General features: G+C 43.4%; 2 protein-coding genes across 7 annotated transcripts in view; one reads left to right on the plus strand and one right to left on the minus strand.

Moving 5' to 3' along the window:
* The first annotated feature begins 57 nt into the window (after nt 1-57).
* On the plus strand, nt 58-14,921 carry hhat (hedgehog acyltransferase). Of its 4 annotated transcripts, none has more exons than XM_060073951.1 (12): nt 58-488; nt 940-1,120; nt 1,281-1,345; nt 1,810-1,923; nt 2,577-2,771; nt 4,241-4,453; nt 4,857-5,034; nt 5,585-5,735; nt 7,709-7,744; nt 10,462-10,663; nt 10,999-11,143; nt 13,801-14,921. In XM_060073951.1, the coding sequence occupies exons 2-12, from the start codon at nt 1,000-1,002 to the stop codon at nt 13,875-13,877; spliced, it is 1,497 nt and encodes a 498-aa protein (XP_059929934.1). In that variant the 5' UTR covers nt 58-488; nt 940-999; the 3' UTR covers nt 13,878-14,921. The 4 variants fall into 4 exon arrangements, with proteins under 4 accessions (XP_059929934.1, XP_059929935.1, XP_059929936.1 ...); XM_060073952.1 differs by having other exon boundaries at nt 58-387; XM_060073953.1 differs by lacking the exons at nt 58-488; nt 940-1,120 and having other exon boundaries at nt 2,549-2,771.
* A 36-nt stretch (nt 14,922-14,957) lies between these two features.
* kcnh1a (potassium voltage-gated channel, subfamily H (eag-related), member 1a) overlaps nt 14,958-22,814 on the minus strand; it is a 31,735-nt gene continuing 23,878 nt past the window's right edge. For 2 of the 3 annotated variants that reach the window (XM_060073936.1, XM_060073938.1), the window contains 2 exons: nt 21,250-21,446; nt 14,958-18,826 (listed from right to left, as the gene is read on the minus strand). In XM_060073936.1, the coding sequence (XP_059929919.1) occupies nt 17,957-18,826; nt 21,250-21,446 (1,067 nt within the window). In that variant the 3' untranslated portion in view covers nt 14,958-17,956. The remainder of the gene's footprint in view (nt 18,827-21,249; nt 21,447-22,814) is intronic. The other variant, XM_060073937.1, reaches the window with a different exon arrangement.

The raw sequence follows: 22,814 nt of genomic DNA on the forward strand, positions 1-22,814 counted from the left end.
GTATATATAAATAAATTACAACAGTTATAAAATATACGGCTTCACCGTTTGAGGCCATCCATTGGTTAGATGTAAGCATTAGGTTTGAGCCACAGAATAAAATGCTGTATCGTCATTTTTATATACATCCACTCATTACGTTCATGACATTGTCAAAAAGATGTGCCTGCCTTCGCAGGACATCCTGAAAAGAAAAACTATCTCAACGACAATTTAAAAAAGTTGGCAAGCTTTTATTTTGAAATATGCGGACAAGCTGTCACCGGAAGTGTGTTTCTTTTTCGACCCCACTGGAGCCGCTCTCCTACCGACGCGACGCTCTTCCTCAGTAGGAGCATTCAACAGAAAGCGTATGCCGAATTTGTCGGTCAAGTTCTGTACTCTACGGTGTGTTAATGCTTTGTGCAAAACGTTGACTGCAGTTTGGTCAATTTAGCCAAAGAACTGTCTAGAGCACGAGGCTATTGTTGAGTTGTACACTTAGGAAGGTAAGCCAAGTTGCATTCCGTCAGTGATATCAGAGATGGTTACTTATAGTGTGTGTTCTAGGAAGAGGAGACAGCCCCACCAACATCATCACTAACGTCACCTGGCCTTTGTCTCACCGGGCACTTGTATCCGGTCCTTACACAATCATAATTGCTCCTCAGGAAATACATTATCCTCAAGACAACATAAATCTCAGGTTAAAACCTCATAACTTAATATACATTTGAACATTGGCATACTTTCGAAGCAGCCACAGGGAACACCAGCCAATTTATCGCTTTTGTAGCTATGGGTATGACTTTGATATGGTGTGTGTGTGTGTGTGTGTGTGTGTGTGTGTGTGTGTGTGTGTGTGTGTGTGTGTGTGTGTGTGTGTGTGTGTGTGTGTGTGTGTGTGTGTGTGTGTGTGTGTGTGTGTGTGTGTGTGTGTGTGTGTGTGCGCGCGCACAGGTCCATGGAACCCCATGGACAGGCCTGCAGAGTGTGTGTGTATGTTTTAGGTACACTCTGATGGCTTCTGGATCAGTAAGCCGTTTGGCAGCTCTGCCACGGACAGAGATCCTCATATACTGGATACTCTCCTTTGGTTCTCATTTCTACTCTTTCTATCAACTGCACAGATTCTCCAAAGGTAAAGAAAACTAAGTACATTTGATTAAAATTTGCCTATTCTAGTTCCCCTTCCTAGGCCCAAATTAACACTTAAAGCCTTGCAATACACCCAAGACCTGTCCATCAGAACCCGCTCAGCACTAACCAATAGCAAACAACATCATCATGTTTCATCACAGAACACAAAGCAGGATTGGAGAGAGATTTGCAGCTGGAACCAGGACTTCTTCCAGGCTTAAGGAGGGTATGATGCCGTACACAAAGAGTAGTTTCAGACAGTACACACTTTAGTGCATAAAGAATAACTAGTTTGGAATTGTAAATATAATGTTAATCGATTCCTCCTTGAAAATAACAGTCTTGAGGAGACTTTTTACTTTTTACCTAAGCCTACAGCCTGATACTGAAAACATTTTGTTGGATATTGATGTCCCCCAATCAAACCCCAAATTAATTCCAAGTATTTTCTGTTTAGTGAACTGTACAGGCTGTTCAGTACACGGGATGCCTTTGTTTCTATATTAGTAATGGGCAAGTAACTGATAACTGAAGCTGTAACAATTTAACTATAAATGTAGGCCGTTATATCTATATATATATCTTGGCATTTTTATGAATGATAGTATTTAGTGTTCACGTGGATATAGTGTAGACATGACTCCTGAAGCCCACATCTGAGTGCACAGTGACGTTGGCGGTCTCTGTCAGGACCCTGCAGACTTTGAGTGGAGTTTCTGGACTGAGTGGAGCAGGAAGTCTCTGCTGTGGTCTCTGACCGGCCATGCTCTGCTCTCCATCTCCACAGGCCTCTTCATACCCAAGGTAGGCGGAGGAAACTGCCTTTCTACACCCGTCTAAAGGCATCATAGCTAGTATAAGGTGTATAATAGGTATATAATAAGGTGACCTTGGGTGTCTTGAAAGGCGCCTCTAAATTAAATGTATTATTATTATTATAATAATGCAAATGCTACATCTGAAAGTTGTACTGTAATTTCAACATTAGCTTTGCAGATTTCCTTCTCAATTTGTGTTACTTAGTTGGGCATGATGATGGTGATGATGTAAATTTTTTTGTACTCTGCAACATAGAAACCATACAAAGCCCTCCAATCAGTTTTATCATTGGCGTATCAGTATTCTTTCATATTCCAAACCTTTGCAAATATATATAAGGCATAGGCCCAGGATCTAACATGAAAACCTCCCACTGCCTATGGCAACATGACCATTTGGCAGGTAAAAAATATATAATTTTAAAACCTTTGCTTGGCAGGGAAATAAGGCAAATTCTCAAAGTTAACTTTGGACCTTGAATAGACCTACGGAACACATTATTCCATATGACAGGTTTGTAGGCAACTGCTTTTTAAATTGTATATTTATCTGATGATATTTATCTGATGATAATGCAGCTATCCCTATGACGATTTCACTTCATTTCCAGAACCTCTCTTCCCCTGGTCTCCCTCCAGCTCAGGGTGCCGGTGCTGCTGGTGTACGGCCTGCTGGCGGCCGGCGGTGTCTTGGGGCTGAAGGGTGTGTGCGTGCTGCTGCTCCACCTTGGCCTGTCCTTCACCGTGGCTCAGCTGCGGCGGCCGGCCCTGTGTTGGGCCTGCAGTCTGCTGTCACTCTCCACCCTCCACATCCCCTCACTGCTCAAGATACAGGTAGACAGGTCCTCATTACAATGTGCAGGCCATATAGAACATGAAATGTATGAAAAATAATGCACACCCATGAACTTTATAGAACAATCAGGATATATTTTTGTATAATTAGTAATATTATCTTAATATTATTATTATTTTAATTTTTTTGTACTCTAGTAAAGTAGACAATGTTCAACATTTGCACTGTCGTGGCCACTAACTACTGGGGTTTAGACCACCGGCTTGTTTAATACTCTATTCTGATTGGTCAATCATTTTCCTTGAAGGTGCATTATTTTTCATTATACCACAGCACTGTTTAATACTTGATCCTGATGGATCAATAACCTTCCACGGGTGTGCATTATTATTATCACTATACCCAAGTGTTTTTTGAATCCTTCCTGATTGTTGTATACAGTTCATGGCTGTGCATTATTCTTCAATAGTGGATCGTCGTCAATTGAACAGTTCCCAATCAATGTGCTGCAAATGCAACATCAGAAACAATGGTTGAATACAACTATTGACCAGATGTTTCCTTAAAAAACAATATGCCCACAGTCCCTGGTGGATGAGGACCGAGGTTATTTACTACCAGAGTCGGTCAACTTTTTACAATAACAGGACAGCCCTGTTAAATATATATATATATATATATATATATATATATATATATATATATATATAGCCCCAATATTGCTAGCTTTTGTTTAAGTACTGGAATTTAATGTTTAGTCTCGTATTACGTTCTATTTAAGGGTGCTTTAGAGTCATTATTTGAGTGTAATTTGTCAGAAATGGCAAAGCTATCAGCTATTAGTGAATGAAATGCTCTGTGAGAATATGTATTTCAAGTTGACATCTTGCTTTTTTCTGCCAATTTCTGGTCTCTCTCTTTACAACTCTTGAATCTAATCTACAGCACCTACAGCAACCTATTTTTCATATCTTGATACAATCAGAGAAGCCAGTCTAGGATCATTTGAATATATTGTGTTCCTCTCTTCAAATAGAAGCGGGCAGGAGCATAGTAAGTTGGCATGAATGTTGGTCTGTAATATAAAGATGTGAGCACTAGATGGTGGAAGATACTAACACGATATCAGACTGAACATTCTGAGTTTACCTCTGGTTCACTGGTATGCTATTCAGGGTATTTATTCTTCCTTATTTCATCAGGCTTCAGGCATCAAGTACAGTATTTATCATCTCAATGTATTTAGTTGATTATCTTGGTTAATTAACGAAGAAAAATAGAAAGAAAATCCATCTATCTTGGCTAAAATGTTGTGAAAGAGGCTTATGTATCCGATGGTCGGTGTGGCCCTTTTACAGCATACGTTTAAAATGTATTCTACTTACTCAACAGTTTTCTACTGAAAAGACCAAAGAAACCGCTCTTTGCGTGCTTTTATTTTCCCATGCCTTCTGGCGAAGGATAGGACTCTAATAATAGAAGTAATGAATGCATGTTCCCCCGACAGAGAGCATGGTATGACACAGAAGAGGAATACTATCTGCTGCTGTTTAGCGTGGCGGTCTGCGGCCTCCGCATCATCAGCTTCAGTCTGGAGCACTGCTGGCGCCCCCTGGAGGCCGTCGGGGTAGTGCAGCTCTTCTGGTTGCTCTCCTACTCCTTCTACCATCCCTTGTTCTACAATGGGCCGATCATCACCTTCAAGGACTACACACAGCAGGTAATCCAGGGCCTTCTCAGTATTATGTCCACTCCCACTTGCTGCACTCTCATTTTGGGCATATAGCCCGAATGTTTGATCAACGTTACCCGGAACCCATAATGGCTGGTCACGCACGTAGCAGCATGTGTTAAACTCGAAATTTGAGTCTGGATTTTTACATATTTTCCATATATACGTTTTAAAACGTTGTGCATATAGGTCGCAATTTGGACCAGGATTAGTCTGTATCATTGCTATGCAACCCACAACATCACGTTTGATCTAAAACAGAACATTTATAGTTTGGTTTTGCTTGAATGACAAAATAAACCATGTTACACATTCACCCACCCCATATACGGAGCTAGTAGCGGGCCGTAAGTCTAACACACTGTCAACGACCTGTGGCTGTTCTCTGTAGATGAGGCGCTCGGCGGGGGAGACCTTCTCCGTAGACGGCGTCCTCCGTTACCTGGTTCTCCGAACGGGAAGGATCGCCCTGTGGTGGCTGACGGCGGAGTACATGATCCACGCCATGTACATGCACGCCATCCAGGCTAATGAGTCCTACTTAGAGAGCCTCCCTCCCTGGGCCCTGGGTATGCCCCCCCCCCCCCCCCCCCTGCCGCATCATTAAGGAGGGTTTAATGTACAGGAGTCAGCTGGGTCACTTCAGACCCTTGTCTGGATACAAAGGCTGCGAGTGAGAGGAAAATGTCTCGCAAGAAATGCAAAACAATTTTTTTTGCTAACAACTCTAAGGTCTCCTCACTCTTGACAATTATCCTAAATGGTTTGGTAAACAACGTGGACTATACACATAATAAATCGTACAGGTGCACAAGGAATATCCAATTGCAATCCAATCTGAGTTGGATTTCATTGTTTCTGCAGCTTTTATCGAACATGATCGACTCGGGTTCCCCGACTGAAATTACTTCTCGTCAGCTCTTGTCTTAAGCGAAAAGGAAACACAAGCATTTACACACCGGCTCACCACCCCTGATCCCGAGGGGAGTTTCTATGTCTAAAAATGGTCCGGACAAGCGTTTTGTCCCACCTCCCTAAACCTGCTTCTAAACGTTTCTCCTTTTGTCTATGTTTGGTTTTTTCCCCGTGTGACCCCGTCCACTTGGTGTCACGCGGCAGGCGGCCTGGCGCTGGCTCTGGTCCAGTTCTTCTACGTCAAGTACCTGGTGCTGTTCGGCCTGCCCTCCATGCTGGCCACGCTGGACCGGCTGTCCCCCCCCGCGCTGCCCCGCTGCGTGAGCACCATGCACAGCTTCACAGGCATGTGGAGGTGGGTCACACGCACGCACGCACGCACGCACACACGCACACAATGGCAACCCTGTGTGGGGATTATTGTATATTTTTCAGCGTTGTATCTGCTGAGTAGAAGAATTACTATTTTGCAACACAAGGGTACAAATTCGATGGGATGATGTTGTAATAACATTTAAAAAGAGATAATGATATGATTCTATTGTGAAAAGCAGAGCTGCATTATTATGGGAACATACAAAATTGCAGACATTTATGCTGGAGAAAAGGCCTTCCTACGCAGTCTTAAAATCTATACCGTTGAATGGTACTTTGATATAAATCAAATTCCACAAAGTTGCACAGGCTTACTTTTCTCTGCAGCATTTGGAAGTGTCTATCGACATCCATCATCCTATTTGATGACTTGGGTCATTGGTTTTTCTTCAGGCAAACCCGAATACTACTACAAACTAAAATGACAAGCAGTTGAGCAATTACATGAGATGGCATACAAATAGACATTGAGGCAATTCTGTGTTCATTTGTAGCTGTTGGAAATAAGAGCTTGACTTGAGAGAGCTACGTCAGCCAGGTGAACCACAATTAGTCCAAAGTCCCTTTCTAAATTGGAATATCTTTTTTTAAAACACCCCATGCAGTCCATAGCTTCATCTCATTTACTTAGCCAATAGGGCCAAACTTGTTTCATCCTTCTCCGATAAACAGTTCTTTCTAGCTACCAAGGTCTTCCTCCTTTCCTATGATGGCCTGCACATATATAATGTTCCACATTGCTAGTTTCATCTTGCGATGTGCTGTCGGTGTTCCTGGACTTGAGGGATAGGTAAAACCCCTGTGGAGTACCTCAAGTGGTCTACTGACTGCAACAATCAGATGCTCCGATCACAGGGCTTTATCTCATCTCCTGCCATTTGTGGCAATCAGAGCAATTGGTTGGCGTAGCAACAAAACCATTTGCAGCTTTTTCTAGAGAAAACAAACCAAATAAATAAAAGCGGACCTCCCTTTCCCAATCCACTTCGGACAATAAAGTGTTTGTTAATGTTGTATAGGGGGTTGTATTCTGTATCTTTTGTATTCTTTGTGTTCCTATGTTAGAATTTTTGTGTTGTTATTTAGCGTCGGTAAGGTTATGTTGAATTGTTCGACAGATTCTTTCTTCAAAGCTGACATTTACCAGAGCAATAACTGCCATGTGAAAATAAATCCAGGGCTCAATATTCCTCCTCTCAGAATAGTACCAAAAATATTCCAAGGGACACGTTTAGTAACCAAACAGAAGTCAATCATGAGACCGGATGAACATGCTCTATTGGGTCTCACCTTGTTCTTATTGTATTTCCAAGTGGCCAGCAATCTTGCTACATTTCACCCACTGTAAAATACAAAATTAATCCAGCAAGTGCTATAATACTAATTTATGAGCTGACGTGATGTTGTTCTGAAGTGGGGGTTGTCCCTTTTAACATCAGCTCGGTATTTCCCAGGCTCCATCCAACCACTAGTCTGCGTTTCTAGCTGTAAGCATCAGGGATAACCCTCCTAGCCCGGAGAGACCCCAGTCAGTTAAGGGTGGTGGGGTTTAAGGCGTAAAGGTAGAAGGATGAAATTAATCCCAGACTGATGTGCTGACACAGAGCCCCCCCCCCCCCGCTGACTGGCCAACTGCCAACTGCCCCCACAGAGTAAAGCGGAAGGCTGCTAAGCCTCTTTATGGACGACCAGCGATGCTTTATAAGCACGGTTACGAGACGGCCTTTCAATTCCTAATGTGCCCTGAGCACACACACACACACACACACACACACACACACACACACACACACACACACACACACACACACACACACACACACACACACACACACACACACAGGTCTATTTCTATCACTGCTGAGGGTGTTCAGGTGTTTCTGAGCCTGGTCTATATCAGTATGTAAATGTCTGATTCAATAGCAATGTTTTCCCTTCCTCTTCTCATTGTAGGCACTTTGATGAGGGTCTGTACCGCTGGCTCATCAGGTGAGAGACACTTCCTTGTTCGGGGACTTCTGCATGCTCACATTCAAATGTTAATCCATTGTTTTTCACATTGATTTAAATCTTTTCAAATGGCAAAAAAATAAATAAATGGGGGGCTTCCTTTGTTTGTTAATGTGAGACAAATTTAATTTCCAGGCAGTTCATTGTTGTTGCCAAGCAGCTCATTTCCAGCGATGTAGAAAATAAAAAAAAGAATACACTCACCTTTTAAAAGGTGTCAATCTCCAACTTCCTGCAAAATAGTGCATTTTAAAGTTCATCATTATTCATAATGATAGGGGGTGACTTAGTTTTACAGTTAAAATATTTAGTTCCCATTTTTCCCCCTCCTGGTGAAATATCAGCTCGTTAAATATGCGTACAAAAAATGTGGACATAATGTATAAGTTTGGTGTGTTACTTCGTTTGAAACACATGTAATTCGTTTGTCAGCTTTTAATGACAGACGCTGGGCTAACAGACCCCATAGGAGCTGGAAGCTCATAAGAACATTAGGTGTCATACTCTATTTATTAATATTATATTCATTAGACCTATTGGTTCCTAATTGGTTGTAATTCCATCTAGCTGACATTAACTGATTATTTACTACCATTTCATGAAGGAACCATATAATAAAGATAATTTTATTTTTTTCTTTTGTCAATTTTCTTTTCTTTTTTATGTTTTCAAATTGTTCCGCACAAATATTGGTGGGAATCATTATCAACCCATCCAAGGAGGTCACATTAACATTGCAAATTCAAGTTTCCATTTCAACCGATGTCCATTCTCTCTCTCTCTCTCACTCTCTCTCTCTTTTTCTCCCCCCCCGTGGTAATTATCCCTTGTTGGATGCAGAGCGCGAGCCGTGACGCTCCGGCTCCCACGAAATGGCCGATAAAGGGCTCCTAATGCAGTTCTGAAAATGTGCTTTAATGTGTGAAGAGCCCTAGATGAGCGCGTAGGTGTGTTGGACCGAGGCCAGCCACATGAATCATTTGCCCCTGCCCCGGTCCCCTCCTCCCCCCCATCAGAGTGGCTCATTCCTCGGTCGTTTCAATAGACCCTCTCACCTGCTCTGTCTCCCGACTTAGCAGGCTTCCAAGAACAGGTTTTTTTTTGTCGAGTGGCCGTGTCCTCCATGTGAGAAGGGTCTGATAAGTTCAGAGTCTTTGAGGCTGGGAATAGTTTGGCATAAATAAAGACAGATTTATGGGTTTATTCATCAGAGTTCACTCATCTGAGCATTGCCCGGCCCATCGGCCAACACTGCTCACCAGACCGCAGCCCGTTAGATGTGAGGGTGCTTTTTAATCCTTGCTTGCATTATCTGCTGCCCCAGCTTAGTTTTCATGGCCGTTTAGTATTGGTTGAGTTTACCTGGCTGACCAGCCTAGTATCCAGGGCATGTGAAGATATTGGTTGAGTTTACCTGGTTGACCAGCCTAGTAGCCAGGGCATGGGAATAGATATCCGACCCTCATATCCTGTGAGCTGAGCCCGTTTACCAGCGTAGTTTCCAAGGCATTAAATTGAACGTGTGGTTTGCTAACCTGGTTAACCAGCTTAGTTTCCAGGGCTCTGAATGGATTTGTTGTTCGGCTGAGTGTCTGTCTGCCTCAGCAGGGCAGGGCGGGCTGCTCCCTGCCGTCCAGGGCTGCAGGAAATGCTGGCTCATCTTTCAGGAACATTGATTAGCCACAGGCTGTCCGAGATAATTAGTTCCCAGCTGGGCGACGCTGGGCTGAAAGAGATGTTGGCTTGTAAGTATGACAGAGGGATCCAGGGCGATCAGGAGGCCGCGGGCCCCGGGGGACCCAGTGAGAGGTCCTTGCGTTCACCTTTCAATAGGACGAGATATTCCCTCTGGGTCCGGGCTGTGCTCTGTGGTGAGCTTTTGTGGGAAATTAATCTTGTTTTTGACAAACGAACAACAGGTCATTGTTTGTGATCAATGCGGTACAAATCGAATAGAATGTTTCATCGTTTTTGAACCCCTTTCTTGATGCTCAAAGAATTCAGGTTTTCATATAATTTAAATGGTTGTGTACACATTATTGTCAATTCCGTTTGTGTATTTATTAAATTACCGTTTCCTTTGTTTTGGCAGTCTTTACCACCGCTAATACGCCATCCAGCACAAACAGGCCCAATTGGTTATCCTATATACAATGAACAGTTTAAAGGAGTGATTCCACCATCTGCTGCTTTGCTAGTGGGATGAGCTGTCACAGAGGAGCACTGAATACCAGGAAAATCGCAGCGCATCAACGCTCATTATGCAGCATGGAGCCGTTTGGCTCGTCCACGGTCCACATTTACACAACAGTATCCCAACCTGAATGAAAAATAAACGGAAAAAGCGGTTGAATTGACGCCACTATTCCATTGACAGGTCCTCTTTAGGTTTCATTGATCTTCCATGGTGGCGCCAGACCCTCACTGAAATACAGTATAGATTGGTAACATAGGTACATTGGTATTGGTTGCATACAAATATACGTACAAACCAGGTGTCCCGCACAGATAAAGGAAAAGGGTGATAGGACACGGTCCTTTCTGCCCAGTAATGTTGGATGGTAGCTCAGAGAGTGACTCAACCAAACCTCAGCTCTACATCAGGCTTTTTCTGTCCACTACATTATCAATCGAGGTCAATCCCGCCACACTCATGATGGTTCCCCATTATGCTGCTGTCCCCCACCTGCTCCCAGGTACATCTACGTTCCTCTGGGAGGCTCCCGCTACGGCCCTGCCTACAAAGCCCTGGCCACCGGCCTGGCCTTTGGCTTTGTGTGCCTCTGGCACGGCGGCCACGACTACCTGCAGTACTGGGCCTTAATGAACTGGGCCGGGGTGCTGGTGGAGACGGCACTCAAGGCCCTCTTTGCAACCTCCGTCGTGGAATCCTTTATTGTAAGTCACCAGTAAATACTCAGTGTTTGGGGTGGTTTGAGAATGCACAACGATGCCGGAGTGTGTAAATAAATCCCAATGTAACGTTTGGAGATGATGTTCTGTGTACTCGTCCTCTTTCATACGGAAGCATGCGTGTGCAGAGAGCATTCAGTATAACGTGAACATCTGTGTTTATTCAAACGGGGCTTTGACCTCGGCCAAGGCCATCTTCTGCTTTATGCTGGTTAGAAGAACAGGCCACTGGAGGAGGCTGTGGGGCAGGGCATGCTAGGACTTGAGCGCAGCGGAGAGTGTGGCTTGAATAATAATAATGGGTCTGGTGCCGTTCCCAGGAGCGGACCCTCTCGGCGGCCATGAAGCGGCGCGGGGTGGCCCTCCTGTCGGGCGGCTCCACCGCCATGCTCATCCTCTCTAACCTGCTCTTCCTCGGGGGGACGCACGTCGGACGCCTCTTCTGGAAGCGTGTCTTCGTCCAAGGTGAGCCGCCCCTTCCCTGGCGCGCCCATGCAGGGTTGCTACGGCCGGCCTCGGCCCAGTGGAGGAGTGTCTACAGGCGGAGCATAAGATTGTATATGGCCCTGACACTTTTTCCAAACCGTGTGTGTTTGCGTGTGTGTGTGTGCATGCAATACAAATGTGGAGGGTTTAGTGTTTAAATGTACATGTATGTGGGCAGGTAGATAGTCCTCTGTAGAATGGATGTGGACAGACAGGAACTATATTATAGAAAGAATCACAATTACGTTGATATGGAAATCCAACTGTCCCCTTTTCTCTCAGCTTGGCTTTATCTCACATCAGGATGCCTACAGGAAGACCCTGTAGGCATCCTGGTTTTGATTCCAAAGCCTTCGACTGGGAAGAAAACAACCTAACCAGTCAACTATTCGGTCCCCACCTACAATCAATGCTTTATTGTTTTGAGAGGGAGGAAATTGTATGGCTGAGGTGTTAACATAGAACCTCTCACAGGGTAGTGCACAGGCTGGAGGAAATATGCAATATTTGTGTATTTGGAGTCTGGCTATGCCAGTGCATGTCTTGCTTCATGCCTCCCTTTTTTGGCTGATCTTGTACCTTCAGCAGCAGGCCATCTGGGAGTCACAATTCCCACATTATCCAATGTTGAAGGTGATGCATATGCCAAATATTCCAAACATTGTCATCCATGCATAATTACCCATATGTTATCAAACACCCTAACAAAAAAACATGTGACCCATCTCTCTTCTACGCTGCATTGAAACGCCATTAAGTCAGCGCAGAATTTATGTGGAAAAGGGACGATTTTATTCAGGCTTCTCTGAGTCTTCGGGATTTAAAATCTGCACCAGTATCCTGTTGACTAGCGCTCCAGGGATGCAGATAGCGATGTCGCAGATCCATGCTATGAATCTCAGAATCGACTGTTTCAAAAGAGTCATCCAAGAGAAACACGTCAATCATCGGCCAGGTGTGCATACAAATATAAAAAAATTAGACATGTCGAATTGTTTAATGAGGTGTAAAGGAGAGGACGTATGGGGGGATGTGGTTTAAGTTAGTGTAGCGAGGTCCGTGCTACATGCCACCTAGGTGGCTGCCACACTCCGCCTAGGTGACTTCTGCTGTGCTTCTTTTCGCTATCACGGATATAGTGCACTATATAGGGTGCTCGCCATTTTGTAGTGGTGTTCGAATTCTCAGTGATTAATTTCATGCACTATATAGTGCACTTAAAATACCCAAAATTTGAGTGTACATACGATGTTCCCTACATGTTGCTCCCGTATACCACAATGCACTGCAGTCGTGTTTTTTCTGGAGGAGAAGAAGAAGCTGAATAATGTAACATTCAACATCAATACAACCTCCAGCTTTCCTCGTGAGTGCCCGGTTTGTTTACATGATGTGGGCGCATCTGTCTGCGTCACACAAATACCCGGCGCATTTACCGACGCAAATGACGTTCAGAAATTTTTAGCGTAACGTCCAAATTCTCGTTTGTTCCTTCCCTATATATTGCACTATGTCATGAACACTATATAGGGAATAGGTGTGTGTGTGTGTGTGTGTGTGTGTGTGTGTGTGTGTGTGTGTGTGTGTGTGTGTGTGTGTGTGTGTGTGTGTGTGTGTGTGTGTGTGTGTGCGTGCTTTTACAGCATTTGTGTTTCACTGGGCCTTCCTCTCAGGCTACAATGAACAACTGCACGGTTGGAATGAAGTTAAGATGATTTATTTTGTTAAAATGTGCAGAAGATGTCCCTCTGACTGGCGACACTATACGACTGTGATGAGTTATCACAGAGGGGACTGATTGCAGCATCTGGGATATGCTGATTAATGGCCGACTGAATATGTTAAGGAACATTGTACTCATTCTTATCCACTTGAAAAGCATATGCTGTTCTCAGTTAAATTTGGACAATCAGGCAAGAGTCCAATAGATCCAGTGTCTCCTTACTGTAACATTACATTAGACAAAGGTTTTTTGTCGTGAAACATGAATAATAACAGTTTTAAGCGAAGGGGCTGGTTTAGTACAGTCCCTGTCTTACAGGTATTGTAGGCAATATTTTGACACATACATTTTGTAAAAGTTTCTTACAACCTTGAAGCTTACAGTAGTTTGTTCCGGTGCCTCTTTGAAATGTCAAGGTAGTCAAGAAAAAACGTGTGCCATTTTCATAAAACGGAAAGGTTTTTTTCACTCTTTGGATTTTATGTGGGAACATCATGGTTTTGTGTTTTTCTCTTTTTACGTTTTTGGAACGATGATGGACACAATGAATACCTGTCGGTTGTACTGAGGATGAACTGGACAAAAGCCTCCCAGCGTCCTCCTGCGTGTATGCAGAACGCCGCGAGGGCGCATGTAAAAACGGGATTGTGAAGCACATGGGAAGAATGGGTGATTGAGATGCATTGTGGTGGCAGGTGCATGTCAGAGAGGGGCAGGCGGTGTGGGGAGCCCGCTGCAGACAGCTGCAGACAGGGGGGAATACAGAAAGGTTACAGTCAATCACGCTGCACTCACCAACTTCTCAACCAGGGAAGATTGTATGTTATTTTCACAAAGACGTCCTCCAGGATATACTGTTTGAGATATCTTTGTTTATTCAACTTCTGTGCCTTTATTTTCCATTTTATTTCAGGCTGGTCAACCATCGCTCCACCCATGTTGGCTTTCCTGTACTGCTTCGCTCAGGTCGGCCTGGAACGCGCACCCTGACCCCGCCCCACCCCGACAGTCCCCTATACAGTAACAAGGTCGACGAGAACTGCTGTTCGTCCACTCAGCAGGCTCCGGTGTCCGCGGCTCCTCGGGCCCCCAGCCAGCGTGTCGTCTGTCAGGCAGGACCCAGCCAAACTCCCCCGGACTGAAGTGGAGCCAGACACCTTACAGCGACGCTGGGCCGCTTCAGAGGGCTGACGGGGGGCTGCCTGGGCCAGCACAGCTTCAACACATTCAACCTCAGCACAGTTGCCAATCGTGATCATTTCCAATCGTTGTTTGTATTAAATTTGTTTTCTAATCCTGAAAGCGACACTGAATATCGGTTTGAACTGTTAGTTAAAGCAAAAACAAATAAAGCTGCTATAACAAAGGAAATATGAGATATATTTATGTAATGCTTAATGATGACACTAGCATTAACGCAAGTCTAGATATCCTTTATGGTTTGTTAAATGGATCATTGCAATGCTATATTTGTTCTATTGTGGAAATGTATGATGGATGTTTCGTAACAACTAATCATTTTTCAACTGTTTCTGAAATAAATGTTTTTTTAATCCCAAACCAGTAATCAGCTAAAATAAAATATAGTTTTAAACCATATGATAGAGAGGTGACATGTAAAACATTTCCATTTTCTGTCATTGACACATTTATGCAAATATCCAAAGGACAAAACCCAAAGCTTTCATACTTCAGAGTTGGTAATCAGCAGAGCCTGTGCTTGATCAGCTCTTAGGGGTTTCATGACCCGCTCGCTATTCTTGGTTAGCGGATTATTGAAGCTGTGGTATTAAGTAGGATAAGGCTGCTGGGTCACAAAGAAATCTTCTTAAATGAGCACCAAAGTCTACGGCGCAACCACCGTAAGAAGATAAGCCAACACAATACACCGGCTGATACACGCCTTGGCTAGCTTGTCAATTAGGTAACCTTATTAGGGCCAAAGATAAGACAAAAACAAAGGCAAGTTGTAAGGGTTTCATAGTGTTAACAAACGGGATAGAATATATATATTAATAAAATATTTATTATGAACAGTATCACAGTTAATGTATTCGTGTTTGTCTGTGACTTTATTAAAACATATACTCTCTCTCTTTATATATATATATATATATATATATATGTGTATATGTCTACAGGCATGTGAATATTACATATGACCGAATAATGCAGCCAAAATTATCAAATTTCGTATAAACAACTCATTCCAGTATAATCGGTGGATCCAGAAGTCTGGCAAGATAGGCACATCCTAGAGCTGACCACCAAAAAATAGAAATATCCTCTTCAACTTCCAGATTCATGCTTCCTCTCGTCTATAATAATTTACTGCAGGACTGGGCATGACTTATTAGGGGACTTTCCTGAAGGCACAGTTACATGCTTTTAAATACCAGGCAATGGTAATAGGACAGTAATAACTGACTGAATGTTGAGTGTAATACGTCAAGCAAAAGTAGTGATGGCAATGTTGTTATGATTGCAGTCATGTTATTTTTCATAATGGGACACCGTATTCAAAATAAGCAATGCTGCATTATGCAAGATGTCCCTTCTAGTTGGGACAACATTATAATGATACACAATAGTTCTAGATATTGCTTTTTAAGTTCTGGACTGAAGCTCCACCATCATGCAATACCATCCCCATGTACTGCAGGGGGAATAGTGAATGATCAACACTTTGCAGAGTTGCATTCAAGCGATTCGTTTTTTCATCGATAGATGGTGGGCAATAGACCGTTTACAAATGTGTCTTAAGAGCTACTGCAAGTTCATAGACTGACTCATCATATCCCGTTGCCTATTTCATTTCTCTTTTCAGCACCTCTTCATGCTACTTGCAAAGTACATGATAAAATAGGAATCACCTTCCGGCATACAAAACCATCCCTCTTTATTCAAGCCTTTAGTGTCATCGCTAAAAAAATGCATGTCAATTCATATGGAATAGTTCATGGACATAATATCGTTGTATGTTCGCTCATTATACTGGAAAGTGTATCACTTCTATTTCCATAATGTGGTGCATTTTGAACTTCCCAACCTGTAAAGGTTGTCAATAAACATGATGTATAGATGTTTCATTCCGTGAGCCATGGTTTCTGTTAATGTGGGTCATGCTAATTGTAGCTAAGTTCATCTACTTATCAGTGAAGTTTAATAATAATGATTATGTTAATGCTGGATTTCATAAGAGTGTAAGACACTTGTATGTATTGCCTCTTGGACTTGAGTTGCCAATGAAAAGTGATGTAAAAATAAATAAATTGCAACAGGGATTTGTGAAGGGATTATGAGACAGTTCTTGCAGATACATGTTAATACAATAAACTGTGCATATCATAGGTGTCCCGACAAACATTTGTTGTCATCAAAGTCCCAGCATTAGCACTGTCTTGTCTGTCATTTGAAATGAACAAGTAAAAATATTTTTTTCTAGTACAATTAGCAGCTAATAACCTTGTTCCATCGACGCATCATGCAAGTTGAAAGATTATATTAACATTCAGTATTATACAGAAATTGTGTAAACATTCTATTAGACGACCTGTTTCAAAACACTATTTTGTCGCACTGGTAATAAAATAACACTTAGTTGTTCGGTCGTGTGAATTGATTAGAATAAAAACTTAAAAAAGTAAACAAACAAATGTAGCACAAATACAGAACAGTCTGCATTGAGAGAAAAACGGAGGTGGTCTGGATTGTCTGTCTGGTTTAATTGAAGTACGGTCAATGGGTGGGCCGAGGTCTGTGTGTGTGTGTGTGTGTGTGTGTGTGGGGGGGGGGGGTCTCTTAACACAATAGAGAGATCCAACATTATTTATAAAATATGTTGCAAAAGGTTTTGCATTTTGTGATAAAGACTAATAACAGCAGAGCAAAATAGGAGGTAACATGAGAACGTAAGTACGTAGGACTTAATACAAATGTTAAGTCCTACGTACTGTTATCACTCTTAGTACTAATATAGGGGCCCTGCTAATGGTTATGATTGTATAACTGAACAAAGAATCCTTTGATAAACAATCTATAAATCATCAGTATATTAAATTGAAAAAATAAATTGATGATAAATGTAATACATTTATATTTCATCAAGTTGGGTTGTTATAAATGTATTTCAGTCGGAAAAATCCTAGAAGTGCATATGAAGGATATCTGATATTTTTCGATTATTCCATACATTGCAGGCAACCTTGTAGTGTATCTTATGTACAGTGACTATGATAAATATAAATGATTACAGCTGCGACATGGTACATATGAAAAAATATTAGGCAACCTGGATATTTCATGCTTTGTTTATCGTTACTTTTTGTATCTCGATACAAGAATTGATGGGTTAAAGACGTTCTGTGCTAAGCCAAATCAAAAAGGCCTTTAAATCCCTTGAAGCATACAGCTTGCACAGGGTCAAAGACATATCTGTCACACGTTCACAATCAATTAAAAAAAAAAATATATATATAATAAACAACACATTGATGTTGGCATTGCTGGGGCACTTATCGTTGTGATGTAACAGAGAGCTTGGCCAGAAATACATTATTTGTAATTACAACAATAATAATGACACTAAAACACAATGATAGCCTCATCCTGATTCAGTGCAAAGTTTTGCCAAAATGCCTTTCTTTATGAGTGTAAAAACAAATGCAAATGTTGCAAGTTGTTAATCAAAGATGCATCCTTACCGATGCACAGCTTCAAAAGTCTCTGACATGCAAGCGCTCCCTAACGATTATTGGTCAAGCTCATTTTCCATCAGTGTGCTATGGAAAATATAATTAGATTGTTTAAACAAACGTGTAGCTGTCAGCTTTCAATTGTTCAACTGTCTTTCCATTGCTCTCCTGTGCAAATCTATTCCACTCAAACATCCCTTAACAAACCTTTGTAACTCAAAGTACCTCCCCTTTGGAATTCCACTGAGGGGCACCTAATGTCAAAGCCAGCAAATCTTGAGGAAGACCATGATATTTCCAACACAAAACAGCTGGCCAGCAAAGTGTCCCAGCCCGAGTTCAATGTCCATCACTCACATGTTCCTCTCTCCACCCTCACGAGAACAGGTCGTCTTTGTCGCTGTCCAGTGACGTGGGTCTGGAGATCTCAAAAAGGGGCTTTGGGGAAGCAGCAGCTGTTCTTCTGGCCCTGAGGAGCTGGAGGGCCTCTGCGAGCTGGGCCTCCAGGCCCGACATTCGTGCGTTCAGGCTCTTGAGGTCGTCCTTGAGCTCTAGCTTGATCTCCTGCAGCGAGGCCTGCAGCGTCTGCTCGGGGATGGGGTAGAAGGCGTGCCGGGCGTCGGGCTGCACCGGGCTGCGGTCCTGGGGCGTCAGGCGCGGCTCCCCCATCTTGTCCAGGCGCAGGTCGCTCTTGGTGATGCCACTGTCGCAGGAGTCCGTCTTCTTCAGCGGCAGCGGCGGCTCGTGAGCCTTTGTCCTTTCGGGCAGAGTCTCCATGGACTCGGCCTTGGACACCTTGTTCCACTGGTCCGTCTTGGCCATGGACTCCTTGAAGCGGCCCCAGCCCTTCACCTTGGCGGGCTCGGCCGGCCGGCCCCCCATCAGGGCGATGGCCGACACCGGCGCCTGGAGCTTGGCCTTGTCGGAGGGGGCGGGGGAGGAGCCGGGGGGCAGGGAGGACGACGACGAGGGCGTGGCCGGGCTCTCCGTCACCGTGACGATACTGGTGGTGGCGACGGGCGCCTTGTTTGCCGAGGGGATCTCGGTGTACAGGGGACCCCGCTCCAGGTCGTGGTCGTCCAGGTCGGGCCGGTCGGTGTTCAGCCGCGCCTCCTTCTGCTGCCTGAAGCGCTGGAAGAGCCGGCGCACCGGGTGGTCCGGGGGCAGGTTGAGGGGCGCCTCGTTCTTACGTCGCAGCCGCTCCTCCTCCTCACGCTTCACATCGCTGATCTTACGAAAGACGATCTATGGCGTGAAAGCAAAGGGGGTCAGGGGAGGTTTTTAGCCATGGCTAGGGAATACGATGAGTATACAAGTGATTATGCAGTAGGACATTCATTTAATTCATTAAATTATTAATTGAATAATTAAATGAAAATGTCCTGAGCAGTTTGTTTGTTGGGCGCATGAAGGAAAACGATTGGCTAAGGTGTTTTTGGATTGTGTGCTGTGCAAATGTCACCCTAAAAAGGGTATTCCCATGGAAGCAGAGCTAAAGAGCATGGTGTGCCTTTGGCTTCGGTTAGCCAAGATGCTCTTGCAAACGCAAACTCCACAGTCCGTACTTTCTCTTTACATTGCATGTGGTTTTACTAGGACTAGCTGTTTATGTTGTTTTTAGAAAAAGGTTTTTTAGTCAATAATAATGTCAATAATGTTTTACTAAATAACCATCTCAGAATAAGTTTCCTAACCTTCCTGACTTTGCTATTCGCCATGAAAAAGAAGAAATTAACTTACACTAAACAATCCCATTTAAAAAGCATACATTTGAAAAGGTAGACTCCGGCCAATTCAACGTTGCTCCACCCTGATCCTATGGTGGTTTTAATCTATTGGTGGAGAGGAAACAATGTGGTCTTCATCAGCCTTCATTACCCCATTACACTTAGTTACAAACGCTTTGCTCAGCGCTTTCCCTGGAGGGCCTCACACTCCCCAGTTACTCAAACCCAGGTCATTTAGTGGAGTGCTCTGACCAACACACTGATCCATAGCTTTAAGACTCAAAATGTACTATTTGAGTGTCATTTGTTAGGACATTGCTATCCGTCAGCAATTAGTGAGTGAAATCCTCAGTGAAACATCTGTTCAGTGTGACTGCACCGCCTCTGTACGAGACATCTTGATTCCAGAACGCTTCCGGCTCTTTAATGACCAAGCAGGGGCAGCTATTCCCTGATTGGCTCAGGAAATCCATCCACATTTCCACACGTTTTCTGACTTTTTTTTAATCATACTCCCTTCTGCTCCTTTCAGGTCTCTGTCTTTACTACTCTCAAATCTTAACTGCAGCATTTAAGCTGTGAGCATCTCTGTTGACTTTGAAAAAGATTTACGGGTTGTTCACAGCCCCGGCAACTGAAGCCACCGCCCATCCACTGGAAATGATGAGGAGAGACTCATTGCTTTCAATGTGTATATATAACACACATCTCTGCTTTTCCTAATGAGACATTATAAGCAGCTACGTGTTCAAGGTATCTGCCCCAACCTGGAAGGCGCAGAGGGGAGTGTGTGTGCAGTGTGAGAACCACATGGTGTTTAGTATAGCCTATCCATTTAATCAATTCACAGATTCCCCCACTGTATGGATGCAGAAGGCCGAGGGCCCCAGTGACCAGTCCGAGGCATTAGATGAGATTGCCACTTTGTTAGCAGGCTATTGAATCCTATGCAGCCTCCCAAGAGGGGGAATGCTATTACGGATGAAAATGATTTGTAGCTATGATCATGGGGTCGCTGTGACTGTTGTAGATTTGTCATTGGAGGAGGAGGCCCGGGTTGGGATATGTATGGCGATGTCCCTGCCCACTTGGCTGGAGGTGAATCTCCATCTGGGGCTGTCCAAGCTAGGGCCACTGCTTTCTCCTTCAGGATTTGGTTGGGCCTGATTGCCATCAGGTCAAACATGAACTCACAAGGTTGTTTCAGTGGCCGTTGATAATACAGTGATTAGAACCCAAATCAATACTAGTTTAGTCGTTGTCTGTGTTTTTCTACAGTATACTCTCACTGAACACAGCTGAAGCTGTAAATTAAAGGAGCTAATCCAATTTCATACTAACCCATTTTCACTTGGCTAGTTAATTCGTGACCCCTCCATTTCCTCTGACTTAAGTGTTCTAGCAAGACAGAGGGTTAAACATTGAAACATTAATTGGGTAAACACTTTCACATTTTGCATTAGGCAGGCTGCAGCTATGCAGTGCAGACACTGCTGTGCACAAAGATCAGCCACACATTACACTATAAGCCTCTTTAAGATGCACTTCTGAAAATGTTTTGAAATAATCTCCCTAATTCCACTCTCCCAAAGAGATCTCCCACTACCTAGTAATTGGATTACAAGCTAGCTGCATCCCTTCTGTAGGCTACTAAACCAAGCGGGATGAAACAAAGCATTGCAAACCACAATGTAAACATTGCGTGAGGAGTGCCACACGTTTGGTGGATAAATATGCTGTGCTGCAGCATTCCTCTTGAAAGAAGATAAGTGGGTGAGGCATTGCATCTTGATGGCACCTTGATGACCTCTCACTGATGCTGTGACATCATGGCAGGCAAACCTGTGAGCCAGTACACTAACCCTCTTGCGAAAAAAAGAAAGAAAAAAAGAAAGAAAGCATGGCCAAGAGATAAATAAACTTGAGTTGAATGCGACCAACCCTCTTGCGGAGGTTGTAGGTGAGCAGCAGATTCCTGGAGAAGTGGTTGGAGAACGCCGTGTAGAACTCCAGCACCTTCTGCAGAGCGTCACGCTTGATGACGTGCAGGTCGCAGTAGGTCAGCGCTCGCACGTTAGCGCAGGCCTGAGCCAGGGTCACCTCCTTCCAGAACACGTCCCCAAACACGTCGCCCTTCCCTGTGCACACACAGCAGTACACAGTGAGACGTCAAAATCAAACACGCAGGGGAAAATTATCTGTTTCTGTTACTATTTTATAAATCTTTCTTTGATTGTAAAGGATGGTTTACAGCTGTTCAGCAGGGAAGATATATCTAAGAAATGTTATATTCTCTACCCTGGAAGACAAAATATGTAAATGAGGTACTTGAGTCAACAAGCAGCATCATTCTTGTTCAAAACTCCTTCACTTGCTCCATTGAAGTAGTTCCCTAATTGCAATCTTTGTTTTCTTACTGACCACCACCGCCCCCAACCTCTCAGCGAGAACACTGCCTTCCCCTCATAGTCAGCCGACACTTTGTGGAAACTTAGTAGATCAGCAGCAATAGAACACTGAACCTGGCCACTGTTGAACAAGAAATAACTCACATTACATTAAGCACAACTGATCATCACTTATTTAAACATTTCTTATTTCAGGAATATTTAATATATAATATAGAGTGTATATTGAGGGCACAACATGGAGCATGTATATCACCTCTCATGTGGGATGAAAGGCCCCGTCCACGGGCCAACCCTCCATCACCACCTCTGTCTGGTGGTAACTTGTGTAAATTAAAATTTGCTTCTCTTCTACGGTGCAATTAGGCTAATGAGAATCAGATTTACAGCAGTACAGTCTATCACCAGGCAATCTGTTGCAGTGAATCCAGCCAACAGGGCAATACTCATCTAATAGTGTATTGATTGCCTCAGAGTCACCGATAGATTACCAATGAAGTCAAAGGTTCCCCACAATAAAACTTAAATTCCAATAAACATATCCCCTGTTCAGTAGTTTTGTATGTGTGTGTGTGTGTGTTTATATATTTTTGTGTGTGTATGTGTATGTGTGTGTGTGTGTGTGTGTGTGTGTGTGTGTGTGTGTGTGTGTGTGTGTGTGTGTGTGTGTGTGTCTGTCTGTCGGTGTGTGTGTGTGTGTGTGTGTGTGTGTGTGCTTGCGTGTGTGTGTGTGCTTGTGTGTGTATGTCTGTGTGTTAACATTCAATGTGTCACTGTGACCCCTACTTTGAGGCACAAAAAACATCAATACGATGTCTAGGGTTGCTTGTTTTTGTTTTGTTTTCTTATTTATTTTTGCTTGTCATTAACTTAGAGCTATTTAAACATAGAACAGAAACTGTGATAATGTTGAAACTGCCATTTTATTTGAAACTATGGTTGATAATTCTCCAAAATGAATCTCTTTAAATGTCCTTCATGTTTTTGAAGTATTATTATTTGCTTTCTTATCATAGGAAGAAAAAACAAAACTAAAGATGACGTACTGGTGAAGCTGTGAAACATCCACACCACCTTTTTCACCACCTTTTTTAGCAC

The sequence above is a fragment of the Gadus macrocephalus genome, chromosome 15 (genome assembly GCF_031168955.1).
Source record: "Gadus macrocephalus chromosome 15, ASM3116895v1".
NCBI classification, from domain to species: Eukaryota; Metazoa; Chordata; class Actinopteri; order Gadiformes; family Gadidae; genus Gadus; species Gadus macrocephalus.

Bases quoted from the DNA above. Each gene is read 5' to 3' on its own strand.
- hhat (XM_060073951.1), top strand. From the start codon at position 1,000: ATGGCTTCTGGATCAGTAAGCCGTTTGGCAGCTCTGCCACGGACAGAG. The intron at 1,121-1,280 runs GTAAAGAAAACT...GTTTCATCACAG, and splicing joins ACTGCACAGATTCTCCAAAG to AACACAAAGCAGGATTGGAG. The intron at 2,772-4,240 runs GTAGACAGGTCC...TTCCCCCGACAG, and splicing joins CCTCACTGCTCAAGATACAG to AGAGCATGGTATGACACAGA.